Source organism: Acomys minous (assembly GCF_964271855.1).
Source record: "Acomys minous genome assembly, chromosome: 10".
NCBI classification, from domain to species: domain Eukaryota; kingdom Metazoa; phylum Chordata; class Mammalia; order Rodentia; family Muridae; genus Acomys; species Acomys minous.
This window is the reverse complement of record NC_140491.1, coordinates 31,038,807-31,063,969: the sequence shown is the minus strand read 5'-3', so window position 1 is coordinate 31,063,969 and position 25,163 is coordinate 31,038,807. Positions and strand designations below refer to the sequence as shown.

Here is a 25,163-nt window from a genome sequence, read left to right as displayed (position 1 = left end):
ACATATACACATAAAACAAAATAAATAAAAATTAAAAACCCGAAAATCAAGTGATAAGTACTTGCCTAGCATGTGTGAGGCCCTAAGTCCAGTTCCTAGCACATGCACACACGCTCACGCACACACACACACACACACACATGCACTGACACATGCCTATATAAAGAAAACAGAAAGAAATAGTCAATACGTGTATTTTTAAATTTTTATTAATTTATTCAGATTACATCTCAATTGTTATCCCTTCACTTGTATACTCCCTTCCTCCCTCCCTCCATCCTTCCCTCCCTCCCTCCATCCTTTCCTCCCTTCCTCCCTCCCTCCTTCCCTCTTTTACCCTATTTCACTCTCCTAGGTCTGTGACAGAAGGGGACATTCTCCCCCACCATGTGGTCACAGCCTATCAGGTCTCATCCTGGTAGCCTGCTTATCCTTTCTCTGAGTGTCACCAGGCCTTCCCACCAAGGGGAGGTGGTCAAATAGGGCACCAGAGTTCATATCAGAGTCAGTCCCCGCTCTCCACACAACTGTGGAGAGTGTCCTGTCCATTGGCTAGATCCGAGTAGGGGTTCAATGTTTACTGAATACATGCATCTCTTAAAGGGACTGCTGCTCTGCAAGGTTTGCGCCTTTGGAAATGTAAGCCTTTGGAGAGGGCTGTTAGTCAGTGAGTACTAAAAGCTGTAAGAATGTCTACACTTTCTATGTGACCACGGACCCCCATGAACAGAGATGTTTACCATTGTCATTGTTGTGACCAAATAGAGCTTTTTTTTTTTTTTTTTTTTTTTTTTTTTTGAGACAGGGTTTCTCTATGTAGCCTTGGCTGTCCTAGATTCGCTTTGTAGACCAGGCTGGCCTTGAACTCACAGTGATCCACCTGCCTCTGCCTCCCGAGTGCTGGGATTAAAGGCGTGTGCCACCACGCCCGGCCTAAGGAGAGCTTATTTTATCTCATGACAAAATGAGATTAAAGTAAGTGGGACAAGTATGGCATCGGGGTCATAGGGCAGCTAGTCACTTGTATTTACACTCAGGAAGCAGAGAGCAGAAAGGAAGGCCAGCTTATCAAGTGTGCCACCATGAGGCCCTTCCCCAGGAACCTACTTTCTCTAGTGAGGCTAAGCTTTCCAGAGGTTCTACAACCTTCTGAAACAGTGCTATTAGCCAGGACCAATGGCTCACACATACAAGCCTGGGGGGGGGCATTTCACATTCAGATCACAGCATGTTTGGAAAAAAGGAGTCGGTGGTTGCCAGGCAGTTGTGCACAGCTGTCTTTGTCTCAGCGCTGTTGGCAGCTGGCAGAATCAGAAACAGCCTCAGTGCCCAGTGAGATGGGACTTCCGTGGTCACTTAAACCAGAGCTTTCAAACCACTCAGCATACTTCCTCTCTCAAGACGTTCCTTCCACAACCCCAGCGGTGTCAGGATATAAGCTAGGTGCATAGGGGCTGGGGAGATGGCTCAGTGGTTAAGAGCATGGACCACTCCTCCAGAGAGCCCAGGTTTGATGCCCAGCACCCACATCAGGATGCTCACAACTGCCTGTAGCTCCAGTCTCAGGGGGGATCTGGTGCCCTCTTCAGGCCTCTGCACATATCCCTTCCCCACAACATGTGTGTGTGCCCACACATAGACACACGGATACACATCAATAAAAACTAAATAAATTAAAAAACAGGTATACAGGTCAAACATTTACTGATTATAATAAAAAATTTATTTTAAACTCTTATATATACATATAAGTTTACCACTTATTAAAGACGAAAGCAAATATTTATACTAATAAGTAGATGGATGGATGTATTTTTTTGCATAAAGTCACAGTGAAACATGGGAGAATGCCATCAGGAACACCTAATTTTCATTACCTATTTGATTCTGAATTCATCTGGAGTACTCGAGCATTCAAAAACCTTTACAATTGCCCTTGTGTGTGTGTGTGTGTGTGTGTGTGTGTGTGTGTGTGTGTGTGTGAGAGAGAGAGAGAGAGAGAGAGAGAGAGAGAGAGAGAGAGAGAGAGAGGTACCATTGCATGACTCCATGTGGGTCCTGACACCCATTTTAAGAAGCTGAGACTTAGGGTCTCCGTGGACAGAGAATGGTAGGCAGCCCCCAAACCCCAGCAGGAGAGTCTACGAGGACTTGATTCTTCTAAACTATTGAACAAAACATGTACAAAGCTAGCTTGCATTTTGTGTAAGAAGAAATCTTATGTTATCTGTGCTTAGAGAAAAGCCTGGAAGGATGTGCCGTGACACACAAACGCTTGTGTCTCTCAGAATAATCATATATTGAGGCAAAACCAGAGTCCAGACTGTTGTTCCTTTAGGCTGAGCACAGAGCACAATGCTGGGAAGGGGAAAGTCAGCATCAACGCCAGAGATGCGAACTCACCTTATTTCCATGTGACCTTAGACAACCTGCTCGTCCTCTCTGACTATTGATTTAATTTGTGAAGCGAAGAGGGTTGAGCAGTTATAAGTTATCACTTCGGTATCAAATCATCATCCGCGATACGCCTAGATGTCTCCCTGGGGCAGAGAGCCTGTGCATTTTCTGTGGCTGTGTCCCCAGGCTCAGAACCAGGCCTGGCCTTCAGCTGGGGCTCAGCAAGCTTTCATGCACCCGTGTGGGCCCTGAAGCGGATGCGCTGTAGTATGACGGTGAATGTGCGGACCTTGGTGAAACAGGACAAGTGGCTGCGCACTGACTCCCTTCTCCTCCATCTGCCTGTTCCTGCTCTCCTTCTGTCCTCCTCACTCTTACTTGGAGCTTTCGTCTTCCTTTCCCTGCCCACCCCCTCTTTCTCTGTGTCATTCATTTTTTTCTTTTCTTTTCTGGTCTCTTCTTTCTCCATCTTTCCTTCCCTCCATCTTTTTCAAACTTCCTGCATTTTTCTCTCCTCCCTCCCTTCTTCTTTGTGGTCTTCCCTCTTGCTTTTGTGGTGATTGTTTGTTTTTTGTTTCTCTGTGTTTCTCTGTGTTAGCCTTGGCTGTCCTAGACTCGCTTTGTAGACCAGGCTGGCCTTGGATTCACAGCGATCCGTCTGCCTCTGCCTCCCGAGTGCTGGGATTAAAGGCGTGTGCCACCCCGCCTGGTTTTTGTGGTGATTTTTAAAGCTTCGGTTGGCACGGTTTAGTTAACGACCAGGTGAGAACCAAGTGGGCAGACACAGCGGCAGGTGACAGGGCTCTGAGCACAGTGGCCAGTGGCCTATCTGGTCAGGCTGTCTGAATGCAGCTCGCTGTCTGGTAGGATGGGAACTGGTGCCCATGCCCTCTGGTTGCTATGGGTTGGGGTCAAGTGTTCTCATTAGTCCTTGTTGGAAGCTTCTAGATGGCTCTATAATGCGGCTGGGGCTCAGGGCTCTGATTTATGAGCAAAAGGATATAGCAAAAACTGTTGCACAGACAGATATGAGATCACAAGCACAGAGTAGCACAAGGAAGGGTCATGGGGTGGAGTGATGGAGACTTGATTTGTGGAAAGGTCGAGGAAGGCCAGAAAGAAAGCCTCATGGGGGACTTAGCTGCCGCTTTTGCGGAACACTGAGCCCTTATTTACTACCATCTTGCATGGACTGCATGCTCTCAAGACCGAGCTGTTACAAAACCCACTCCAGGTGAAGGGCAGAAGTTTACTGTGGTGTGTTGGGCTTGCTCTGGGCTGCTCAGGTATCCCTTGGCCTCAGACACAGCCCTGCCCATGACCTGGAGCCCACAGTTCCCGGCTGGAACACAGGACAAGGTGTATGTGTTGAGACCAGAAAGATAGGATTTTTATCTTGCTCCACAGAAGAGTGAGAAGGGGCTGGCATCCTGACCTAGTTTGGTTTCCAGTTTAATTTGCTGGCCAGATGTTGAGTGGAGTAGGGACAGGGCCAGGAGCCAGCTACAAAGAGGCCTCTATGGCAGTTGGATGGCTGTTAGAATCTTTCCCTAAAGTAGCAGAAGGAACAGCCTGTGCAGAGCCCCCAGAGGCAGGAATGTGGCCAGGATAGAGGCAGGCCAGGAGGCTACTATGTCAGAGCCAAGAGCCCACAGTGGTCATGACAGCTGGGACTGCCCATAGGTGGCCTCTAGGACCATATTGGGTATGTCCACACAGCTGGCCTCCTACAGATCTGGGGGTGGGCAGGGGTGGCATTTCCCAGGTCACTGGCTATTGTCACCTTTGGGACTTGCTCACAGGGGAAAGATGGAAACATTCAAAATCCCCGAGCAGATGCCAGTTTCCCCCAGTGGGCCAGACAGACCATACAGGAGCAAGGCTGGGACTTTGCCCCACCACAAATCTCTTATTTCGATGGATAGATATTTCAAAGACAGACTGCTGCCCCTTATAACTTACTGAGAGACTCCCAAGTAAACAGGAACAGTGTGGCCTAATAAACCAATGGCCCAGATTAGGACATATGATCAACGTGGAGCCCATTGCTTTCTGGCCTAAGTTTTCTCACTTTGGAGGGATCTGACTGTTGCTATAAAGGGAACATAGGCGGCGGGGGTGGGGGTGGGGAGGGGACAGGGGAGAACGGACTTGAGTGGACACTTTATCTGGACACTAGTGACTGTTCAATTCTTTGTCTCTCTCAAGGGTACCTTGGGCTGTGCACAGAGTGATTCTCTGCCCCCACCCAGGGGAGAGGTTCTGAATCCCTGCAGCAGCCAAGGCCACCGCAGTGATGACTGTGGACTTCAGGCCCCAGCAGGTTTGTGGATGATGTGACACATAGAGGGGCCACCTGACATCCCTCTGATAGGCCAGCTCCCTTAGTCCTCACGTTACCCTGACAGTGTTTACTCCCCTCACAGACAGGCTCAAGGTCACACAGCTGGTCAAGGCAAAATCAAGGTATGATATTCCAGGGGTCATTAGTTTAGGATTACCAGATATGTAAATTGATGCACTCACTCTTAAAGGGTGTCAGCCAGCTGCAGGTTGGTAGTGGGGGCCTTGTCCTCACAGAGACATCTGTGCTAAGCAGAGGCCATCCTAGCTCCCTTCTACCCCAGGTGTCTCCTTGGGTTAAGGATGAGACTTGTGACTGTCAGTCTTAGGGTTGCTGGGGCTTTGAGGTCCCTGGCCTCTGATTGTCAGACATGATTTCCTACCCCCATGCTATAGGACATCCTGCTTACTCATCCTGAGCCCTCAAAATGCAAGAGCAGTCCACAGTTTCATGATACCCAGGGCTCCTGATGCAGGAGGAGACAGCTGAGCTGTTGGATGGGCCAAGGTGGGATGTGACTTGGTGGGGTTGTTCCTGAAAGCTGTGCAAGGGCTGGGGTAGGAATATCACTCATCTGGCAGCTGAGGACACTGAGCATCCTAAAGGCTTCATGGACATACTCCAGCTGTGGTCCATGGGAGTACCTTGAGGACCGACTGGTTCCTCTGCTTCCAGCTGGTGCTCATTCACATCTTCCAGCCTCAGGTCCTCACCTGGTGGGAGAGTGGGGCTCACTATGAGCCACCATAGGCTAAAAGAGAGTCACGGGAGCCATCTGTCAGCTGACATGGTTGTTGGTGGCCATTGTAATAGATCTTCCAGAAGTGATTTTAACCTCAGGGTCTTGCTGTCCTAGGCCAGCTTTCTGAAGAGCCCTGCGGCTGTGTTGCAGATGGACCAGACCCCTGCATGGTGGAGCTCCAGGGAGACCTGCCAGGGTCTGAGCATAGACAGGCGAGTCTAAAGGGTTCCGCAGATATGAGGATCCATGTGGCCCTGCTATGTGTTCGGTGGTGTGGATACCAGAGGGAGCTCTATATAAAGGAAGAATATTCTAGAAATGATTGAGAGGGAGTTTTGAGGAGATAGGATGCAGTATGCCCTAAGTGAGAAGTAGGGGGGGGGGGGTGAAAAGAAGCCCAGACTAAGTGCCTGGGTTGGGCTACCTCAAGACACTCTTGTTGCCTTAGTAAAGCCGCCCCCCCCTCCGATGACCCATAGTGCAGGTCCTGCCTCTCTCTTCAGAGATGATGAGTCTCAAGGGATACTGGAACTCCCCAGAGGTCTCCAGCCATGGAGGTGGAGAGCTACAGTCTCTTCCTTCTGTACTCGGTATCACTCCAGATTTCTGGTTTGGGGAGCTGGATCTGAATTCTTCCTGATGCTGTGGCAAACCACTGACCCCAGCTTCTGCCTTTTGTCCTAAAGAGAAAAGCTGAACTGGGAGAGGTGTCCTGATGTGGCTCTGCGGTTCTGAACCTCATGCATGCGTTCTTCCTTCCTTCCTTCCTTTCTTTCTTTCTTTCTTTCTTTCTTTCTTTCTTTCTTTCCCTGAACCATCCCTCATGCCGGTTGGCTTTATGTAGAGGAAGGGATTGCATATAATGAGAGGAGAGAGAGACAGAGAGACAGAGACAGAGATACAGAGACAGAGAGAGAGAGAGGAGAGAGAGAGACAGACAGAGAAAGAGAGACAGAAAGCTGACTGCCTGCTGTAGCCATTCTTCCACCTGGCCCTAAAGAGGATGAGAAGGCAGGGAGATAGGGCTCTGTGTGCCAGGCACTCATCCTGTAATTAGACATGGACATGCAGCCCAGAGACACTCCAGGGATGTCACCTAGTCTCAGTGTTCCAAAAGATGTATCTCCTTGTTGAATGAACCACTCACAACCTAAGGGGGCTCCTAACCTCCACCCCTGAGCTGCCAATACATTGCCTGGCTTCCGGAGACCCCTTGTTTCAGGCCCTGCGTTGCTGATGAAAAACAAGCTCTGAAGCCACTGACTAAGAAGCAGAGACCTAAGGGGCCCACATCTCTAGGCATCATGGGCCAAGCTCTCTCTCTTACTCCCTTCGTCACCCTGAAATAGAATATGCTCAGCTTCAGCACCATGCCTGTCTCTCTGCTAATCTCTAATCTCTAATCTCATCACTGTGTTAGAACTGTGTGTCACACTGTCCTTGAGGCCCAGGCTAGATCTTTAATTTAGCAATGCCCAGTGTACAAATGGGATATGTGTGGCTCAGAAGCCAAATGATTTCCCCCCAGAGTAGAGGCAAAGCTTAAGCCTCTTTCTGCTGTTCAGAGTCCCTGCCAAGAGCCTGTGCACAGTCCCACAGCTACCTACAGCCCAGGGACACTGAGAAGCTTGTGGGGCTAGTAGGAAATCTGACTGGAACCCAGGTCTGGTGCCTAACTTTTTCCCTGTTCCACTCAGGTGTGCTATGAGCCATTCACATTCCTTGTTGGATAAACATGTGGTATAAATACCTATAAAGATATTCAGAGCAGTCTAGGAAGCCCCTCGGGTGAGCTTGGCTCTGCTCCAGTCCTGGGGGCAAAACAGAGCCCAGTCCCTGTATCCCCTGGGGGAATTGACAGTGCACACAGCACCGTGTACTAGAACCTTCCACATGTGGTTGCTGCTTTCAATCTGTGGTACCTGAGATGGCAACTACAAGCCACAGGCTGGCTCGTGCTCCTGCAGAATCAAACCTCATTCATAACCCTCCACATTCTGTGGCGCTTGTGGAGACCATGTTGCATAGAAAAGAGCGACAGGGAGTGTGTGTCCCCCTACAAACATCTGTGTGTGATCCGTTCTGGTATAGTATGCAGAAGATAAGTGAGGACAGCCAGGGAGTGCTACAGGTCTTGGGTTCTTTGTGAGGAGGCAATGGTGTTCGGTTTGAGATAGAGGGGTGTTCCTTGAGGGTATCTGGGAGAAGGAGCATCCTGGGCCGCCCCTGAGGTGGAAGAGAGGGACACATGTGCAGCTGTATGAGCAGGCTCAGAGAGGATTGTGGGATATGTTCAGATGTGGGCGGGGCTAGGCAGGCAAGGGCTGTTTCATACCTCACCTCCTCTCTCTACCTGCAGGGTGCTCTTGTCCAGCCCCGCCTAGATGGGCAGGTTCTTCAACTGCTCTGTAGCGGTCCCCCAGGGCCAAGCATGGATAAGCCACTCTGCCCTTTGGACCTGGCAGAAGTTTCAGAGACTCTCCAAGCTGCTGGAGTTCAGGAACCCCTAGTGTTGTCACCTACATCCATGCTCCAGCTCTGGGGACCTGCTAGGGAACCAGAGATCCTACTGCCACCTCTGCTGCACGAGCGTCCCCTACAGGAACTTCAGACCCTTGAAGAGCTGGGCAGCAGCAAGCCCTCACCTGCCCCTGGGGCTTTGGCATACACTGCCTGGCATTGTAATCTGGCAAGGAGCCATGACACCTCCCACAGCCAGGAGTCCCAACTCAGTTCAAATGGCCCGTTTCTCACAAAAGGGACCAAGGAGCAAAGAGGCACGCGGAAGGAGAGAAGTGTGCCTCCAGTTGCAAGTGTAGGGAAATGGAAGATGATGGGACCCTTGGATGGGATAAAATCAGAGCTTGGCGACAAGCGCATGCTAGTTCCCGAAAGCAATGAGAAGCTGATCTTGGACACTGAGGTCCAAGCCCCAGGGGACATGCAGGAAGCAAGCAAGGCTGCAGATGCCCAGGCTGTGGCCCCCTTTCCTTGGCTCCAGCCAGAATGTCTAATACTGACTCTGCATGGTGGGACAACCTCTAGGTCACAGGAGGATCCTGATTCCCTGAGCAAGACAGGGAATGTGGAAGGATGTGGCTGGGGACTCTTGGAAAATCTGTCTTCAGAGAAGGAGGAAGAGGCCACCGGGGCTCATGGGACCCGAGAGCCAAGGACAAATGGTAGCCAGCTCCCAGCAGGAGAAGGTAAAGAAGGCTGGAGGAGTGCACAGGGCAAGCGCAGCCACCAGCTGTGCTTTGGAGACACTCGGCTTCGGCAGAAGGACAGATCTGGGAGCGAAGAACAAGAGCAGGAGATGCAAGTCCGAGCGACATTCAACCCAGCTTCTGTGGGAGTCCCTGAGCAGCCTGAGTTCAAGGCCCATGTGGGTCCTGAACAGTGCCTACTAATGGATCATCAGGATTCGCTGTCGGTTCCCAAATGGGCCTCAGCAGGTGCCTCCAGTGACAATCCTTGCCCCTCCCAGTCCTTGTTCACAGGACCGGACAGGTGTGCCCTTCAGCCAGACACATCAGAGAGGGAGGTGGAGGCCTGTTTCCAGCAACTGAATGACTTGAAGCTTGTCTGTGGAGATCCCCAGCAGATGTCGGCACTGATGACAGAGAGCCAGAGTGTCACTCACGCGTGGAGGGACATTGATGGGGGTGCGTGCCTTCAGGAGGCACAGGATCTGTATGCGAGACCCCACAGGAATGGCGAAGGGGTGAGGCTGGGAGAGGAAGTGGCCCTGTGTACTGGAGAAGTTCTTTCAGGAGCAGCACTCAATGGGGAGAAAGCCAACTGGGGTCCTGCCGAGCTGGGTGGGAGCCAACACCCTCCAACACGGTGCACCCTAAAGAGGCCGGGGAGCAGGTTCCGCCAGCTCCGTGCGAACATGAAGAAAGAGAGAAGTCAGGTCTTACTTGATAATGTCAGGCTTCAGGGAGACCAAGAGGGATGTGACCACGAAGGATGCCATCGTGAGAGAGAGCGCACAAGAGAAGCAGCAGCAGCGGAAGCACTGAGGCTGGCTCAGGCAAACCACACGTTGCAGGGAGAGCTGGCCTGCCTCAGGCGCGAGCTGGGTCAGTGCCTGCAGGCTGTGTCCGACCTGGAGGACTGCAATGGGAAGAGTTACTGCAAGATTTCCCAGCTGGAAGAGGAGAATGAGAAACTGAAGGCAGACCTGGGCCAGCTGCACAAAGCCGTGTCTGAGAGTGTCAGGAAAGCCCGGAGCAGGATGAAGCATGTCTCTCTGGAAAACAGAGAGCTCAGGGCTCTGATCTCAGAGCTCGGGGTCAGTTATAAAGGGCTGATAAAGGACACAGTGCTAGGGATAGAAGACATGGTCTGGGCACTGCAGGGGGAAAATAAGCACCTTGTCGGCAGGGTCCAAGGCCTGGAGTGGGAGGTCCAGCAGATGAATAGAGATCCAGGGGAAGAAAAGTGGTACCCCCAGGGAAAGTTCAAAATGGCGGGAGACAAGGGACTTACTGAAGACAAAGAGGTCCAGGTGACTATGTTTTCAAGACAACTGATCACAAGCGCCTGTGGGCCATCCTGGGATGAGAAATCATGTGTGACTGGAGGACAGGTGAGACCTACTTTATATTTGGAAGATTCCAGATGCAAGGCTGATGCTAATACTACCTCATCAGTCTGTGCAGTCACCACAGGGCCTCAGGAAGCACACACCAAGGGGGCAGAGGGAGACGGAGCTCAGCTGCAAAAAGAACAGAAGACATCATGGTGTTCTATGCCACAAGGGCAGCCACGGGAGTCCCCGAGCCACAGTGCCCAGGTATGTTGATTTACCTTCTTTTCTGTATACCTGGCTCTGCAGTGAGGTACTTCCGCTCCGCACACCCCCACCCCCAGGCCCCCGAAGACCTAGGCATCCCTGAAGCAGCCATCAGGAGGACATTGGATCACCAGTCCCATGTGCTAGATGAGAAAACCAGGCAGAGAGGTGAAGGGATTTCCCAAGGTCACCCAGCTAGGGAGGGCTGCCTCTGAGATGAGCCCAAGATTTCTCTTTGACCTGCCAGGAAAGCCTGACCCTCCCAGTGGATCCAGAGAAGAATAGGTGGGGCTGAGGCTTGCACTTTGACGTCATACCTTGGATTTTCCCCGTGTGGGTAATAGCTCAAATAGCCCAAGCTGTCATTCTTCAGGTTGGCTCTTAAGTTGTTGAGGGCAGCAGTGGGCTGTGAGGTAACACAGCAGGATGGAGACCGTGTTGGCTCTGTAGAGATGTGGGGCTCTGGTGCAGACATGGGATCCTCCATCTGAGTCACTCCCTGCCTACCAACCCCGTCCCCAAGACAAATCTTGACTTTTATAATTCCCAGGATGAAATGCTCACATTGCTACTGTCTGGAGAGCATTGGTGATGAGACCCTGTATCACTCTGGCATCCTCTCTCTCTCTCTCTCTTTCTCTCTCTCTCTCTCTCTCTCTCTCTCTCTCTCTCTCCCCCCCTTTCTGTGTCTCCATCTGCTTCCCCTCCACCCCCCACTCTACGTTGCTGGCTCCTGCTTCCCTCCCTCTCCTTTTTCCTCAGCAATTCTAGCTGCTGTCTCAAAGAACAGCTTTCGGCTTTTTACCAGTTTCCCTTATTGTCTGCATTTCATGCACGCTCTCTCTCTTTCCCCCTCTCTCTGTCTACACACACACATAATTCTTTCTCCTACAATAGCTTATATTCTTATATAGTTTGCTATTATTGTTTTAATAACCACTCTAGAAATTCCAGGATGCACCTATCATTTAAGTTTGCCTTAGGTTAATGCCTTTGTACCACGTCCCAAATCATGCAAAAAAAAAAAAATCAGTAATTTAATTCTGCTTATTCCTTATTATCTATCCTGTTATACGTCACTTCGGTGTCTATGAAGCCTGATGAGTCATTGTTACTGCTTATCTGAGCAGCCTTTAATCTTTCCTGCACACACGTGTGTGTATACTGTTGTGTTTATTCTTCCACAGGAATTTGGAGGAACTTGTTGCTGTTGGTATTTCTCATAGTAAGAGTTAGCTTGTGATTGATTTTCCTGTGTTTCTCTTTACGAAACATTGTATTCACTACACCTGACCATCCCTTCTCTTAGATTGAGCACTGTGGGCCTGCAGCTTCCCCTCACCCAGCTCTCTGAAGGCTGCCATGGCTCTGCAGCTTCCCCTCACCCAGCTCTCTGAAGGCTGCCATGGCTCTGCAGCTTCCCCTCACCCAGCTCTCTGAAGGCTGCCATGGCTCTGCAGCTTCCCCTCACCCAGCTCTCTGAAGGCTGCCTCCCACATCCCACAATCTCTGCTCAGACACCAGTTGTCACCGTCATCCCCTCTCCCCAGCAAATGTATGACTGCTTTGAAGATTTCCTTTTTATCTTTGATTTTTGGTGGTTTGATGGATCTAGCTATGGTTCTGTTTGTACTTTTTATACACATTTTCCCCAGCTCTTTGAGCTTGTATACTTATGCCTTTCCTCAGATTTGAAAAGTCCTTGGTTATAATTTCCTTTAAAATGCTCAGAGGTGCATATATGTGTATGTGTACAATATGTGTGTGTGTGTGTGTGTGTGTGTGTGTGTGTACGTGCATGTGCACATGCACGTGCAAATGTGTGCAGTGCATATTTGTGTGTGTAGTGTGTGTATGAGTGCAGGTGTGCGGAGACCAGAGGTCGGTCGACCTGTGGTGTCCTTCTCCTGGAGCTGCCCACCTGTATTTTGTTTCCTAGACAGGGTTTCTCTGGGCCCTGGGGCTTGCCAATAAGGCTAGAGTGACCAGCTAGTGAGGCACAGGGATCTGCCTGTCACAGCCTCCACAGTTTTGTGCTTACAAGTGTGTGCCAGTACACTTTGCTTTTACTGTGGGTGCTGGGGTTAGAACTCTGGTCCTCAGCTCCGAAACAAGCACCATACCTGTTGAAGCACCCCTCTGGTCAGATGGTTATTCTTTTGTCAAGAATTTATTGTCTTATTTTTCTTTCACCTTCTGAAATTCCAGACTTTTTGATTGAATCTTTTATCTTTTGAAAAAAAGTATATCTTAGGTTTGCAGGTCTGTGCTTCTGTTTGGGGGTTTTCTATGGACTTTTCTTTTAATTTGATAGCTCTGTTCCGTTGTGACCCACCCAGTGAACTTGTGATGCCATTCACTGTACTTTGTGGACCAGGATCCATTTCATTACTTACAAAGGAGAGATGCTGCCTGTGTGCGGACGTAGTCCATCTTTTCACCCATTCAGTTTCTCTTTCAAATATGTAAGCCACTGACATCTTGTAGGTCTCATCTCTACGTCAGGTCTGGATCTGCTTTTGGTTGTCTGATTTCTTGGCAGTTTGCCACATTTCCCCATTTCTTTATACACCCAGTCATTCAAAAGGCTTTTGGGTATTGACCTGCATATGATGTGAGGTCCTTGATCTCCAGGCAGTGCTGTGTGCATCCCATGCTGGCCCCTCATGGGGTGACTGCTGGTCATCATGGTATTCTCATCTAAGTCTCTTTCATTCTGTAGTGTGGCACTTGCTCTTAGGACATCCATCCTTTTGTGATTGGCGGGTAAGTTCCCATAGTGTTCAGCAAGATGGCTTTACCTTGGGTCAGCCCAAACACTGCTGCCTTCTCAGCACTGTATGACCCTGAGGTCCTGGTGGTTCACCTCCCAGTGAAGGACCCAGGATGGCATTTCTAGAGTAGCATTTGGGGCTCTTCTCTGCAGCCCTCTCTCCTCTGTCCCCACATCTGGCTGTCCTTACATCCCCGAGTTCCATCTCTTTCATCCAGCCCTGCTCTCAGCATTGGAACCAACTTCCTGCACTACAGTCTACAAAAGTGCTTCTGAGAGAAGCCTAGAGATTTCCCCACCCACCCTCCATCACTTTCCAGTGCTGGCAAAGAACTAGTCTGTCTCGTGTTTTCTCCCTGGATTTTATAGCTTTCTAAAAGCAGCCATTCTGACCTGACCTGGCAAGAGCTAGAAATCCAAGGAAGTGAATATAAAGGAGAGGGTTTTAGGTCAGCACAGGATGGATGCCTGGATTCTGATGTAAAACCGGAAAACCCAGGATTGTTGAAAAATAAAATTGAGCTGGTGTGGCTGTCACAGCAGCCGGGGCTGTGGTATGAGACTGAAGGTAGAAAAGCTGTTGAGAAAAGGTCAGAGCTGGCTAGTTGGTCCTGCTCTGAGGTAGTAGTGTGTGTGTGAGAGAGGAGAGAGGCACACACACACACACACACACACACACACACACACACACACACACAGAGAGAGAGAGAGAGAGAGAGAGAGAGAGAGAGAGAGAGAGAGAGAGAGAGAGGAACTAGTTTGAGGACCACAGAGGGCATTTGGGGATCACAGATAAGAGGTGACATACAGTTGGGACCTTCACAACTACAGATGAAGTCCACAGGATTTAGGGACAGAGGGAGAAGAAATATCCCTCTTTCTGTCACAGGACCACTTTTGGGCCTGTGGCCCTCTCATAGCTTCCTGTCATACTGGACATGAACCCACAGCTCTTACAGTAAGGACACAGCTGAGAGTCTCCAAGGCTGCAACTCTGGCTGTCTACACCCCACCTGCTGTAACTCGAACTGCAACCCGAGACAGTGTCTCTGTATTCTTCACCAGCTTCTCTGTGCATCCCAGCTTTCACCTGGGCACTGTTACTGACCTTTGAGCATCATGTCCAGGGGCAGCCCTGCAGACTGGGCTCGGGGCAAGAGGGATGAAGGGGCTGACTCCAGCATAGCTCTTTACAGCCCGTAGTCACTGATGTATTTGTGACAGGGTTTTATATCATCAGAATAGGGACTGTCCCAGCATAGACCATGGTGTCTGCTACCACAGCACGGATGGGGCCAGAGCCTCTGCTCAGAGCCTCCTGAGGGCTTCCACAGCCTCTAGGCCTCCTTTTTGCCAATTGGGTTGACTGACCTGTGTCTGTCATTTTCCCTGTCAACCAGCGTTCTTGTGGGACAGTGTCCCTGCTGTCCCTAAGCCCAAGCATAGCATGCAGTCATCTGTGAAGGGAAGACTCAGGCAACAGGGAGGCTTCCCCCACATGCTACCAGATCAAACTGTGGGTACTCACTTAAGGCCCATGGGACAGAGCCTTTGTCCAAGCCACCAGAGGCAGCGCAACACCAAACTTCTCAAAAGGCCATGTTGTTTTGGAGTCTGGAGCTAGATTTTACAGAACCATCAGGAGCACCCATCTGTGCCTGACAGAGCCCCAGCCTGTGAGTCTCAGGCCTACGCAGTGTGCATTTTTATTAATTAAGAAAAAGATCACATTCTGCTGTTGTGGTCCTTGTTCACAGGGAAATGTCCGGTCAGTCACAGTCACATGGATCCTGCCCTCTCCTGATCCGCTCTTCTCTCCCTCACTCAAAATAGCCACACTAGAGCGTGGAACGGTGGCAGGCATGAAAGGAGTGGGATCTTTTAAATAAAGCAAGGGACAAGGGTGTTCCTGAGCTCCCCGGTCCTTCATGGAGGATATGCTCCCTGTTAACTACGGCCCTCCTTACTATACCTACCTCAGTGTCATGATCAGGATCGATCACTCCTTGCTCATGTGTTCACAGCCTGCTGTGATCTCGAGAACCCGTGGATGTGTTCCTGTCATGGACAAGGTCTATCCCCGACAGCATTAGCATGGTCAAGTTCAGCACAACTACAGATGTTACCCCAAATCTAACAGTGGGAAGATGCACGTGGCATGTGATAGGAGAAAGAAAAAGACATGTAACTTTTTATCAGGATCTATAGAGGAGCTGGAGAGATGGCTCAGGGGCTAAGAGCAGATTCCATTTCCCAACCACCTGTAACGCCAGCTCCAGGGGATCTGATGACATCTTCTGGCCTCCTTGGGCACTGTACTCATGTGAGTACACACTCACACAGGCATACACATAGATTAACATTTTTCATCTTTAAAAATGTATAAAGAAGCTGGGCATGGTGGCACACGTGGCACATGCCTATAATCCCAGCACTCGGGAGGCAGAGGCTGGCGGGTCACTGTGAGGTCGAGGCCAGCCTGGTCTACAAAGTGAGTCCAGGACAGCCAAGGCTACACAGAGGAAACCCTGTCCGAAAACAACAACAACAACAACAACAGTATAAAGAAGAGAGACATGCATGTGTGCATATATGTGTATATATAAGTTAGTAGAAAAAATGAGGACTTAGCACACAGGACCACCATTTGGGTCCACACAATCCCTACCATTGATTCCACTTCCCTCAGGGGTGGGCAAGCTCCTTCCTCCCTGAATCCCCTGTATCCATATGGAACCTGCGACCCTGGTATTCCATCAAAGCATAAGAGGTGATGTGGTGCCAGTGCTCATGGGAAATTTGGTATTGTCTGCTGTATGTTTACCTTCCCCTCTTCTCTCAAGACTGCAGTCATGACCTAAATGCTCACATGTGTACATAGAGGCACCAAGGACAGGCCATGTGGGACATAGATGGTAGCAATAATAGGCTGGGCCGTAGAATTTGAGATGGTTCTTTGTTCCTGTTTTCTCTCTCTCTCTCCCTCCATCTTTCTCTCCATGCCTCCCTCCACCCTTCTCTCATTGCCTTCTTACTGTGAGAAAAAAAGCCCCAGGATAGACAGACAGACAGACAGACAGTTAGAAGAGGTACTGGTTGCTGGTGATCGCACATTAGCATCTGAGAACTTCACCCACAGCTCTTTATTTTTCAGCTCCAGAACTCTAAGGCAGCTGCCTCTGAAGAAGACCCCAAACTGTGCCTACAGCGGCTCCATCACCAGGTGCGGACCCTACAGTGCCAGCTCAGGGACCAGGGCTGGGCACTGAGGGAGTTGCAGGCGGCTCGGGATGAGGCAGTGGGCCTCCAGGATAAGCTCAAAGACAAGGTAGGCTGGGCCAACCCTTCCTCGCCCTCCAAATGTTTCCAGACTTCAAGGAGCGAGCACCGACAGCTTGATAGTGTTTGACTAATGATTTAAAGACTAGGATGATGTGAGGAAGAAAGGCAAGCCTTTTCAGCCAGCTGTTCTCTGTTAAAAACAATATGTATATATGCTTTAAAAAAACAAACAAACAGGCACTGTCTTAGTGTTTCTGTTGTTACGATGAAATACCATGTCCAAACAGCAAGTTGAGAGGAAAGGGTTTGTTTGGTTTATTTTTCTTTTACTTACCTATCACTGTTCATCATTGAAGAAGTCAGGATAAGAAGTTGAACAGGGCAGGAACCTGGAGGCAGGAGCCACAAAGGCCACTGATTGGTGCTGCTACCTGGCTTGCTCAGCCTGCTTTCTTATAGAACCCAGGACCACCAACCCAGGCATGGTACCACTCACAATGGCCTGGGCCCTCCCCTGTCAATCATTAATCAAGAAAATACCATACAGCTGGATCTTACAGGGTTTTTTTTTCTTCCTCAATTGACATTTCTTCCTTTCAGTTAACTGTAGCTTGCATCAAGCTGACATAAGACTAGCTGACACAGGCACCTTCAGATACTTTCAAGAGGAAAATACAGTTCTTCCTCTGTAAGAAATATATGAGCATGATTATAAAAGGCCAGTGAGAGACTCAAGGTGGACTGGCTTGGGACCTTGCCTGTGGAGGACAGTTGGACCAACAGGAGGCCAAACTCACACAGACGCACACATAGGCACACTCACACAAGAGGGCAGAAATCCCAGCCGCAGCAGTGCCGACTTCAGTCCCTCCTGACCTTGCAGCTTTGTAAAATGTTCCGATTGGAGGAAACCTGATGAAATGTGCAGGGAATCCCCACCTTGTTTCTCATTGTGTGTCAGCCCCTAGTGATGACAGTGTTAGTGAATTAATTTTAATCAATACATGATGCTAGTTCATAACCTTTTACACACAGAACCCCAAAGGGTCCTCAAAATGTTATAACTAGGCAATGATGTGGCTTGAAAATACTTTCTTCTGATACCCAGCTCCTTTTTATTTTATTTTATTTTTTATTTTTTAATTTTTAGATTTATTTATTTATTATTATTTATACAGTGTTCTGCCTGCATTTACACCTACAGGCCAGAAGAGGGCATCAGATCACATTATAGATGGTCATGAGCCACCCTGTGGTTGCTGGGAATTGAACTCAGGACCTCTGGAAGAACAGACAGTGCCCTTAACCTCTGAGCCATCTCTCCAGCCCCCTCACCCCCTTCTCCTTTTAAAAAATAACTCTCTTCTTATCCATTTAAGCAATCATTAGTTCTCTGATAATCTCATACAGCGTGTTTTGCTCGTATTCACCCCTGCCTTCTCTACCCACCCAACTTCTCTCTTTCTCTCCTTGTTTTAAATTAAACCCACCAGGTACAGTTTGTGCTGTCCATATACTCTCAGATGGGCGGCCCCCCGCCACAGCGTGGTCTACGTACCGGGCCTTACACTCTTAGAGGAAACTGACTCCCTCTCTCAGCAGCTATCCACTGCCAATAGCTCCTTGCCTGCCTGGTGGCTGGCTCCGTGCTCACGCTTCCTCTCAGGTCAGGGATTCACCCTGACGTGAGCTTGCACAGGTCTTGTGCATGCTGTCATGAGCACTAACTTCATATGCGCAGCTGGCCTGTTAGATCTCTAAAATCCTGTTTCTGTGTAGTCCTGTCACCTCTGGCTCTTTCCGACCCTCATCCACAATGATCCCGAGTCTGGGAGGAGGTGGTGTTATACAGATGTCCTATATGGGGCTGACCAATCACTTTCTTTCTTTCTTTCTTTCTTTCTTTCTTTCTTTCTTTCTTTCTTTCTTTCTTTCTGTTTTTTGAGACAGGGTTTCTCCGTGTAGCCTTGGCTGTCTTGGACACACTTTGTAGACCAGGCTGGCCTCAAACTCACAGCGATCCTCCTGCCTCTGCCTCCCAAGTGCTAGGATCAAAGTCATGCATCACCACCACCCGGCCCCAATCACTTTTTAAATAGCAAGTGTCCTGTACTCATTTCGCAGGGGCAAATTCAAGCTGTTTCCCAAACTGAGGCAGAGAGCGGTTTGCATCAAAGCCTGCATCCATTGAGTCTCATCTGAATACAAGTCAGTTCGCTTGAAAGCAGTCCTGGAAAGTTACAGCAAACAGATGGACAGAAGTACTGTTTGTTAAGCAAAGAAGCAGACCAGTAGTACATATCCCTGCCAGCAGAGACCTGCTTGAATAAACCACACCACAGCTGCACAAGGAGAGAGCTTGCAAGATTTTAAAGGGATGAGGCCAGTTGGTTAGTCTGAAAACATCGCCAGGATTTTCTATTCAGTTACCAAACAGGATGTGACACTTTCCGTGTAGCAGATTTTTAGGTGTCTGTACATATACAACCTGATCCATGTGAGTGTACAATATTGAGGGAAAAAATGGTAGGTAAGAACCAGTCAGGGCCAAGGATGAAGGGTTTATTTAGGTCCCAACAGACAAGAGCCTGTGAGGGAATAGCTATAAAATGCCCACTTATACATTTTATGGAACAAGAATTCAGACAGAATCTGGGTGAACAGTAGTGAGGCCATTTGCTTGCCTATGCTGGGCTAATGTGCAAAGTCTTAGGTGACCTCACACAAGTACATGGTCCCTGGTCCCCAGCCCCTCTCTTTGCTGTCAGCCCCGACACTTGGTCCTTCCCAGCAGGGACTGAGGCCCTCGGGAGGGCACTTCTGCTGCATACTGTGTGCTGGGTGCCAGATGCCAGCCTCTCACCAGGAACTGAATCCACGTTGTTAGTCTGCCCCAAACAGTATCAGTAGCCAGTGTTTGTTGAGCGATGACTCAGTACCATGCCTAGGTAGGTGCCCTGTATCACTGAGGCCTCATTATGGCCCTCATCTTGGGGTGAACAGTCACTGTACCCCACTGTACAGAAGACAGTAAGCAGGGAGAACAAGTGACTTACAGGTCACAGGAGGCAGCTGAGGCAGGACTATGTTTCATACTAGAGTGTGTCTCTGTGGCTTCATGTTAGGGATCAGGGACAGCTGTTCCCCAACACCCCATACCCACACAGGGAAAGATGACAGCCGACCAGCACTCCACACCCTCCCCTAACTTATCCCATAATGCTCAGTCACAAGCATGCTTCTCTTTTCAGCTTGAGGAGCTCTGGGAACAGCAGCAAGAAGCACGCCTGGCCACAAGTCCCCTGAAGGTAACATACTGCCACGTCACCACTTCATATGTACTACCTAGTATTTCAGGAACATACCCAAGAGAGCCAGGGTCAGATGCCACCCAGATTCCCCACATGAACAGTGTTCCACATGTCTTCTTCATCTGGCTTGTCACGTGTGAGAGCATCCTATATGGCACGTGTCCTGACCCTACACGTGGTGTCCCACTTTCTCCTCGGTGCAGCCTGGGAGACGGGCGTGGAGGCTGCCACTTGGGGCACATATTCCCGCCCCTCCCCCCGTTCTCCTCTTCTCAACTTTTCCACTGCCTTTTTCTTCTTTCCTTCCCTTTGCTTTCATTTTCCCTCTTTCTCCTCTTTCTGTCTCTCCCACTTTCCCATTATTGCATTCACTCCTGAACACATGCTTCCTTTTGAAGGCCCCTACCTATCTCTATCTGTCTGTCTATCTATCTATCTATCTATCTATCTATCTATCTATCTATCATCTATCTATCTATCTAATTTCAGACACATCTGTTTCCTGCCTTCTCCTCTGGACTCGGTTTGTTGTTGTTGTTTTTTTCAGCTGTTACATCAGAAATATGAACCAATTCCTCTACCATAGTTCTCATCTGTCTGAGCCTCACCTTTGTGTTGGTGGTCAATGAGTCTCAACCTCCCTTAACGCTGCGACCCTTTAATATACTTTCTCATGTTGGGGTACCCTACCCCCAACCATAAACTTATTTTGTTACTACTTCATAACTGGGATTTTGCTACCATTGTGAATCATAATGTAAAACATCTGTGTTTTCCAATGGTCGTAGGTGACCCCTGTGGAAAAGTTGTATGACTCCCCCAAAGGGGTCACGACCCACAGGTTGAGAAACACTGGCGTTGATAAAATAGAAACTTTGAGAATTCTCACTGGGACTCTAGGGAGCCATCTGGGACACCTTAGACAGGACAGTGCAAGGAGCCCTGTGAAGTCAGGGCCACGAGTTCGCTCTTTCTCTAAGTTCATGCTTTGACAAAAATCCCTCTCATCTAAAAAGAGGACCCCAGTGCTCTGTGTGTTAGCAGGGTGAAGTCAAATGAAAAAGAGGGGCTCTGCCAGGAGGATCCAGGCTCCCCTCGAGCTGCATTGTATGGACTGGCAAGTTGCGGTGTGGAGAGGAGCTTAGGCGCAGTACGGGCCATCATAGTCTGCGTCTGTATTCTTGCCTCCCTACTGCCGTGAGCTGGGAGCCTATTAGGAGGGTAGCGTGCAGCCCCGAGGTCCTAGTTTCGCGGTGATGGAATCATGCCGGGAATGGGGCGCTACACTGGTCCCCAGCTCAGCGTACACCATGACCCTTATTTTCCAGGCCAAGCTGGCTTCGCTGGTCCACAAGTGTCAGGAGAGGAACCGCCTGATTGAGCACCTACTGCAGGAGCTGCCGAGACACGGGCCCAAGAACCACCTGCTCTCCGAGCTGGCGCAGAACGTGCTTGACGATGAGGCACTGGCTGAGTATACCGCCACCTTCCTGACCCCAGGAGCCCCAGAGGTAAGTTGCCATAGACAACCCTGTCCTTGCTTGTAGGGACCATGGATGGGCCCAGCCCAGGCCACCTGCCTCCCTGTGCTGTCTTGGTTACTGACCCATCCCTCACACCTTCTGGTTCCTTCTCTAGGTAGCACCTGCAATCTGTGTGCTGTGAAGAATACTGGGGATCCTTTGCCTCTGAGTTGCTTATGACCCTGTGCAGTGTCACATAAGCATCATCACACTGTGTCCCCAGACATTCTTGTCACCCGTACTTCATGAACTCGGTATGCATAGCTAGGATGCTTGGGCCACTGGGAGCCTCCCGTCCAGCCTCTGAGGTTCCAAGTGCCTGTCCACATCAACTGGTCTAAATCCAAGGGCCACACCCCTCCACACCCTCTGCTCTCCACTGCACCTGGGCATGCATGTTATAGCAAGCACACAGGGGATTCCTTCTATGTTGTTGAAGGCGTTTGTTGATACCTCTCTGTGAGGCCAGAGCCTCTCCCCAACTGACTGCCTCCACATTGTCTGACACAGAATCTGCCCAGGGAAACACTTCTTAAAACACAAGATCATGAACCAACTGGACATATAGCTAGGAGGGTAGAGTGCTTGCCTGGCATGGAGGAGACCCTGGATACTAAGCCCAGCACCACACTCTCACAAAGATAATCAACCGTGTGTGTGTGTGTGTGTGTGTGTGTGTGTGTGTGTGTGTGTGTGTGTGTGTATGAATCTTCTCTGCTGAAGGTCAACAAAAGAAGAAACAGAGGGGGCTCAGACCAGGCTGAGGTGTGATATGGCCCTGAGTCACAGAGCTTTGTTCTCTGACAATGGGAACTGCACAATCTGTTCAGTATAGCTGTTGAGAAGCCAGAACGAGATAAGCTGTCTCCTGTGGGCAAGAGGCTCAGGGGTCCAGGGTCACATCTCCACTTTACCACCCTCTAGCCCTTTGACCTATGAGGGGAGTCTTGCATGTTCTGCTGACTGTGTGTAGGCGATGTTCCGAGTGCTTGCTGCAAACTAGTAGATTGTCTATTATGCCACAAGAACGGTACAATCCTCCCCTATTCAGATGACAAAAATGAGGCTCCGAGAGGGTCTTTACCTGTCTGAAGATCTGCATCCTTGTGGAGCTTTCTAGTTCAACTCGTTTCCATGCTAAGCGACTTGCCTAAGTGGTGCCTACTTAAGCAATGGCCACTGCAGGCGTGGGTAGGTGGGAAGTAGTTGATAGTCACAGCTGGGGTCTGGCACCCACCGAGACAGTCCTTCTTGTCACCTGAAAGGCAGCCTTGGATGTGTGAGTTTGTCCTAGTATAAGAATTAAAAACTACTGTGATGTATTGAGAAGACTAAAAATACTCCACAAGTGCTTTTCCTGGCTCCTGGGCCAACCCTGAGAGCAGGCACACAGGAGGTGTGGCCAGACTGGAGTTCATGGTGTTTGCACTGGCTTCATCAGCTTCCAGGGCTGGGAAGGTATGCAGTGCTGGTGCAGAAGCCCCGGCAACTGCGAAGAGACAAGTCCCCTAAGCGTGTGACTAGGCTGGGGTCTGAGAGTCTGGCTATGCATGGCATAACCCTCTGTTCCTCCAGCACTGTGTTCTGAGCTAGCTATGAGGACGCTGGTGGCCGAGTAGTGGCTGGAGAGGGACACTGAGCTCTTCAGTGGTAGTGGTGGCAGCTCTTCCCGCTGGTGGCTGATCTGGAAGCTGGTCCAGAACACTTGGTTTTATGGACACGAGCTGTTGCTCTAGGGAACACAGATGGGAGTCCTGATGGAGGCCTTTGGGCTTTGGCTGACAGCCGAGAGGGCTGCCCGGTGGCTGAGGAGTTGCTGATGGGCTTGCACTACGCTGGGCACAGTGTCAGGCTGGCAAGCAGGGAGATGGTGTGTCTCTGACAGAAGCCTTCTGGAACCATCCCTGAAGAATCTATACCCTGAGGTGCCCATCAGCCCTTCCTTGGAAACAGACAATATGGAAATGGGACATATGGTCCCACTCAGACAGGTCATCTGTGTTTTATATCTGCTAATGAACCTGTCTGGCCCTCCACGCTGTCACTCCACAGATGAATTCACTCCATCTTCCCACAGCTCCCTTCTTGAAGGAGGCTTCTAATAGGCTAAGAGCTCTTAAGGCCTTGGGCAAGGTGTGGAGACTGTTTGGCACCTTCCTTTCCCAGAAGAGGGTGTGGCCTGACACTCTCCTGCTTTCCATCATTGCATGGGTGGAGTCTTCCATCTCCTACCCTTTTTGGGATTTGGGAGAGGGATGGAGCCCATCCTTAGTCAGCCCTTCTCTCCAGGACAGGGCTTTGGGTCCCAGCCCAGTGCACCTGCACTGTTGGTACCTGCCATTACCTCACCTCTCTGGTGTGCAGCGTCTACTGTTCATGGTTATCGCCTAACAGGACCCCTTCCTCCAGCTCAGGTGCCATGGTGTGGTCATGGTGGGTATCAGCTCAGCCAGCTTTCACCGTGGCTATGAGTGGGAGTTCGAGGTCTTGACATTTCCCAGGCAGGCTTTAGGTGCAAGTGAGAAGAGGGCAAGGTAGACTTGCCACTCCTAAATCCACTTCATCCTTCTAGCTCATCTCTGGGCCTGGCTCAGGGAGCTCGACAGCCGCTCTGTGTCCTCTCCTCTCCTCCCCCAACCTGGCTTACATCTCCTGGCTTTTGGTTGGACTTACATCAAGACATTCATAAGTAAAACTAAGTGTCTCTTAAATTTTGTATGTGGTTATGTTATCCCCATGATCTTGGATGCGTGGATACCAAAGAAGGCTGGGGCTCATCCCAGAGGTAGCCTGCTTGAAGTGTTATATGCTCCTGACAGCCTGGCCCAGACCCTGGCCTAGAGTCTTCTCAGCAGAGGGAATGGTGGTCCCAGCCTCCTGAGCCTCCTGCTGTTCCTGGGATGTGCTGCGTTCTAGTCTGTCTTCTGTGTAGGCATGGTCACCTGTACATGAAGGTGCCCTGATTCTGAAGAACATGATGTTAGGCCCTCGCCTCTCTAAGATCCCTGTCTTTTGCATCAGTAGGGCTCCCTGTTTCCCATGAGGCTCTTTGAAGGCCAAGTGATGTCTCATGTCAGGAGCCCAGTATGACACTGGTTACAGACTCTGTAGTAGTTACTTTCTGTTGCTATGATAGACTACTTCAACAAAAGAAGACAAAGGAAAGAGTTTATTTTGGCTTACAGTTCCACAGTGGTAGAGTCTATCATGAAGACAAAGGCATAGCAACGTCATAGTGGCAATAGCTGGAAGCTGGCTGATGGCATTTTCATCCACACACAGGAAGGAGAGAGAAAGAGCAAGAAGCAGGGCGAGCCTGTAAAACCTCAAAGCCTGCCCCCAAGTGACACACATCCCTCATCAAGGCTCCATAACCTTCCCAAACAGTCCCACCAATAGGCTCAAATGCACGAGCCCATGGGAGACAGCTTTCTTTCAGAGCATGATAGGCATCCAGTAGTGGCCTGTCTAACCACACTGAAGTTTCAACTTCTTGGGAAAGCCAGGGCCTTGGCAGTGCTCACCACAAAGACACCCGGGCACGCACAGGCAGCTGCCTTGAATTGTAGAAGGGAGAAGGCTAGCTGAGAGCAAGCAAGCAAAGATACATTTATTCTCTTTGCTCACAACTACGGATGTCATGTTACTAGCTTCTTGAGTTACCGCCTTGACTTCCCTAAACTGATGGACTGTAATTTGGCATTGTAAGATGAAATACTCCCCCCCACACACCCATGTTGCTTTTTCTTAAGGAATTTGTCACAGCAACCACAACGAAATCAGGACCAGAGCATCTATCTACCAACACCTTAGCACAGCAGGAGGGAAGGCACCATCGTGCCTAGAGCACAAGGCTCCTAAAAGGTGGGGTGGAGTGGGTTGTGACCAGAGGACTCCTAGCCTTTAGTGACTAGTCACCGTCTCATCTCTGCCAGTCCATCCTGGAGTCCATCACAGAGCCCAGTTGTCACATAGGTCGTGGTCAGGGCA

At 50.0% G+C, this 25,163-nt stretch overlaps 1 protein-coding gene across 11 annotated transcripts in view; it reads left to right on the top strand.

Annotated features, from left to right (window-relative positions):
- The window catches only part of LOC311606261 (uncharacterized protein C4orf50), an 86,094-nt gene that overhangs the window by 17,839 nt on the left and 43,092 nt on the right, over positions 1-25,163 (top strand). For 10 of the 11 annotated variants that reach the window (XR_014782275.1, XM_084797435.1, XM_084797436.1 and 7 more), the window contains 6 exons: positions 4,606-4,720; positions 5,598-5,695; positions 7,843-10,284; positions 16,212-16,385; positions 19,591-19,647; positions 20,979-21,161. Coding sequence is in view for 10 of the 11 variants with exons in the window: in XM_084797435.1 (XP_084653561.1) it covers positions 4,606-4,720; positions 5,598-5,695; positions 7,843-10,284; positions 16,212-16,385; positions 19,591-19,647; positions 20,979-21,161 (3,069 nt within the window). In the remaining variant the exon portion in view is untranslated. The remainder of the gene's footprint in view (positions 1-4,605; positions 4,721-5,597; positions 5,696-7,842; positions 10,285-16,211; positions 16,386-19,590; positions 19,648-20,978; positions 21,162-25,163) is intronic. The other variant, XM_084797438.1, reaches the window with a different exon arrangement.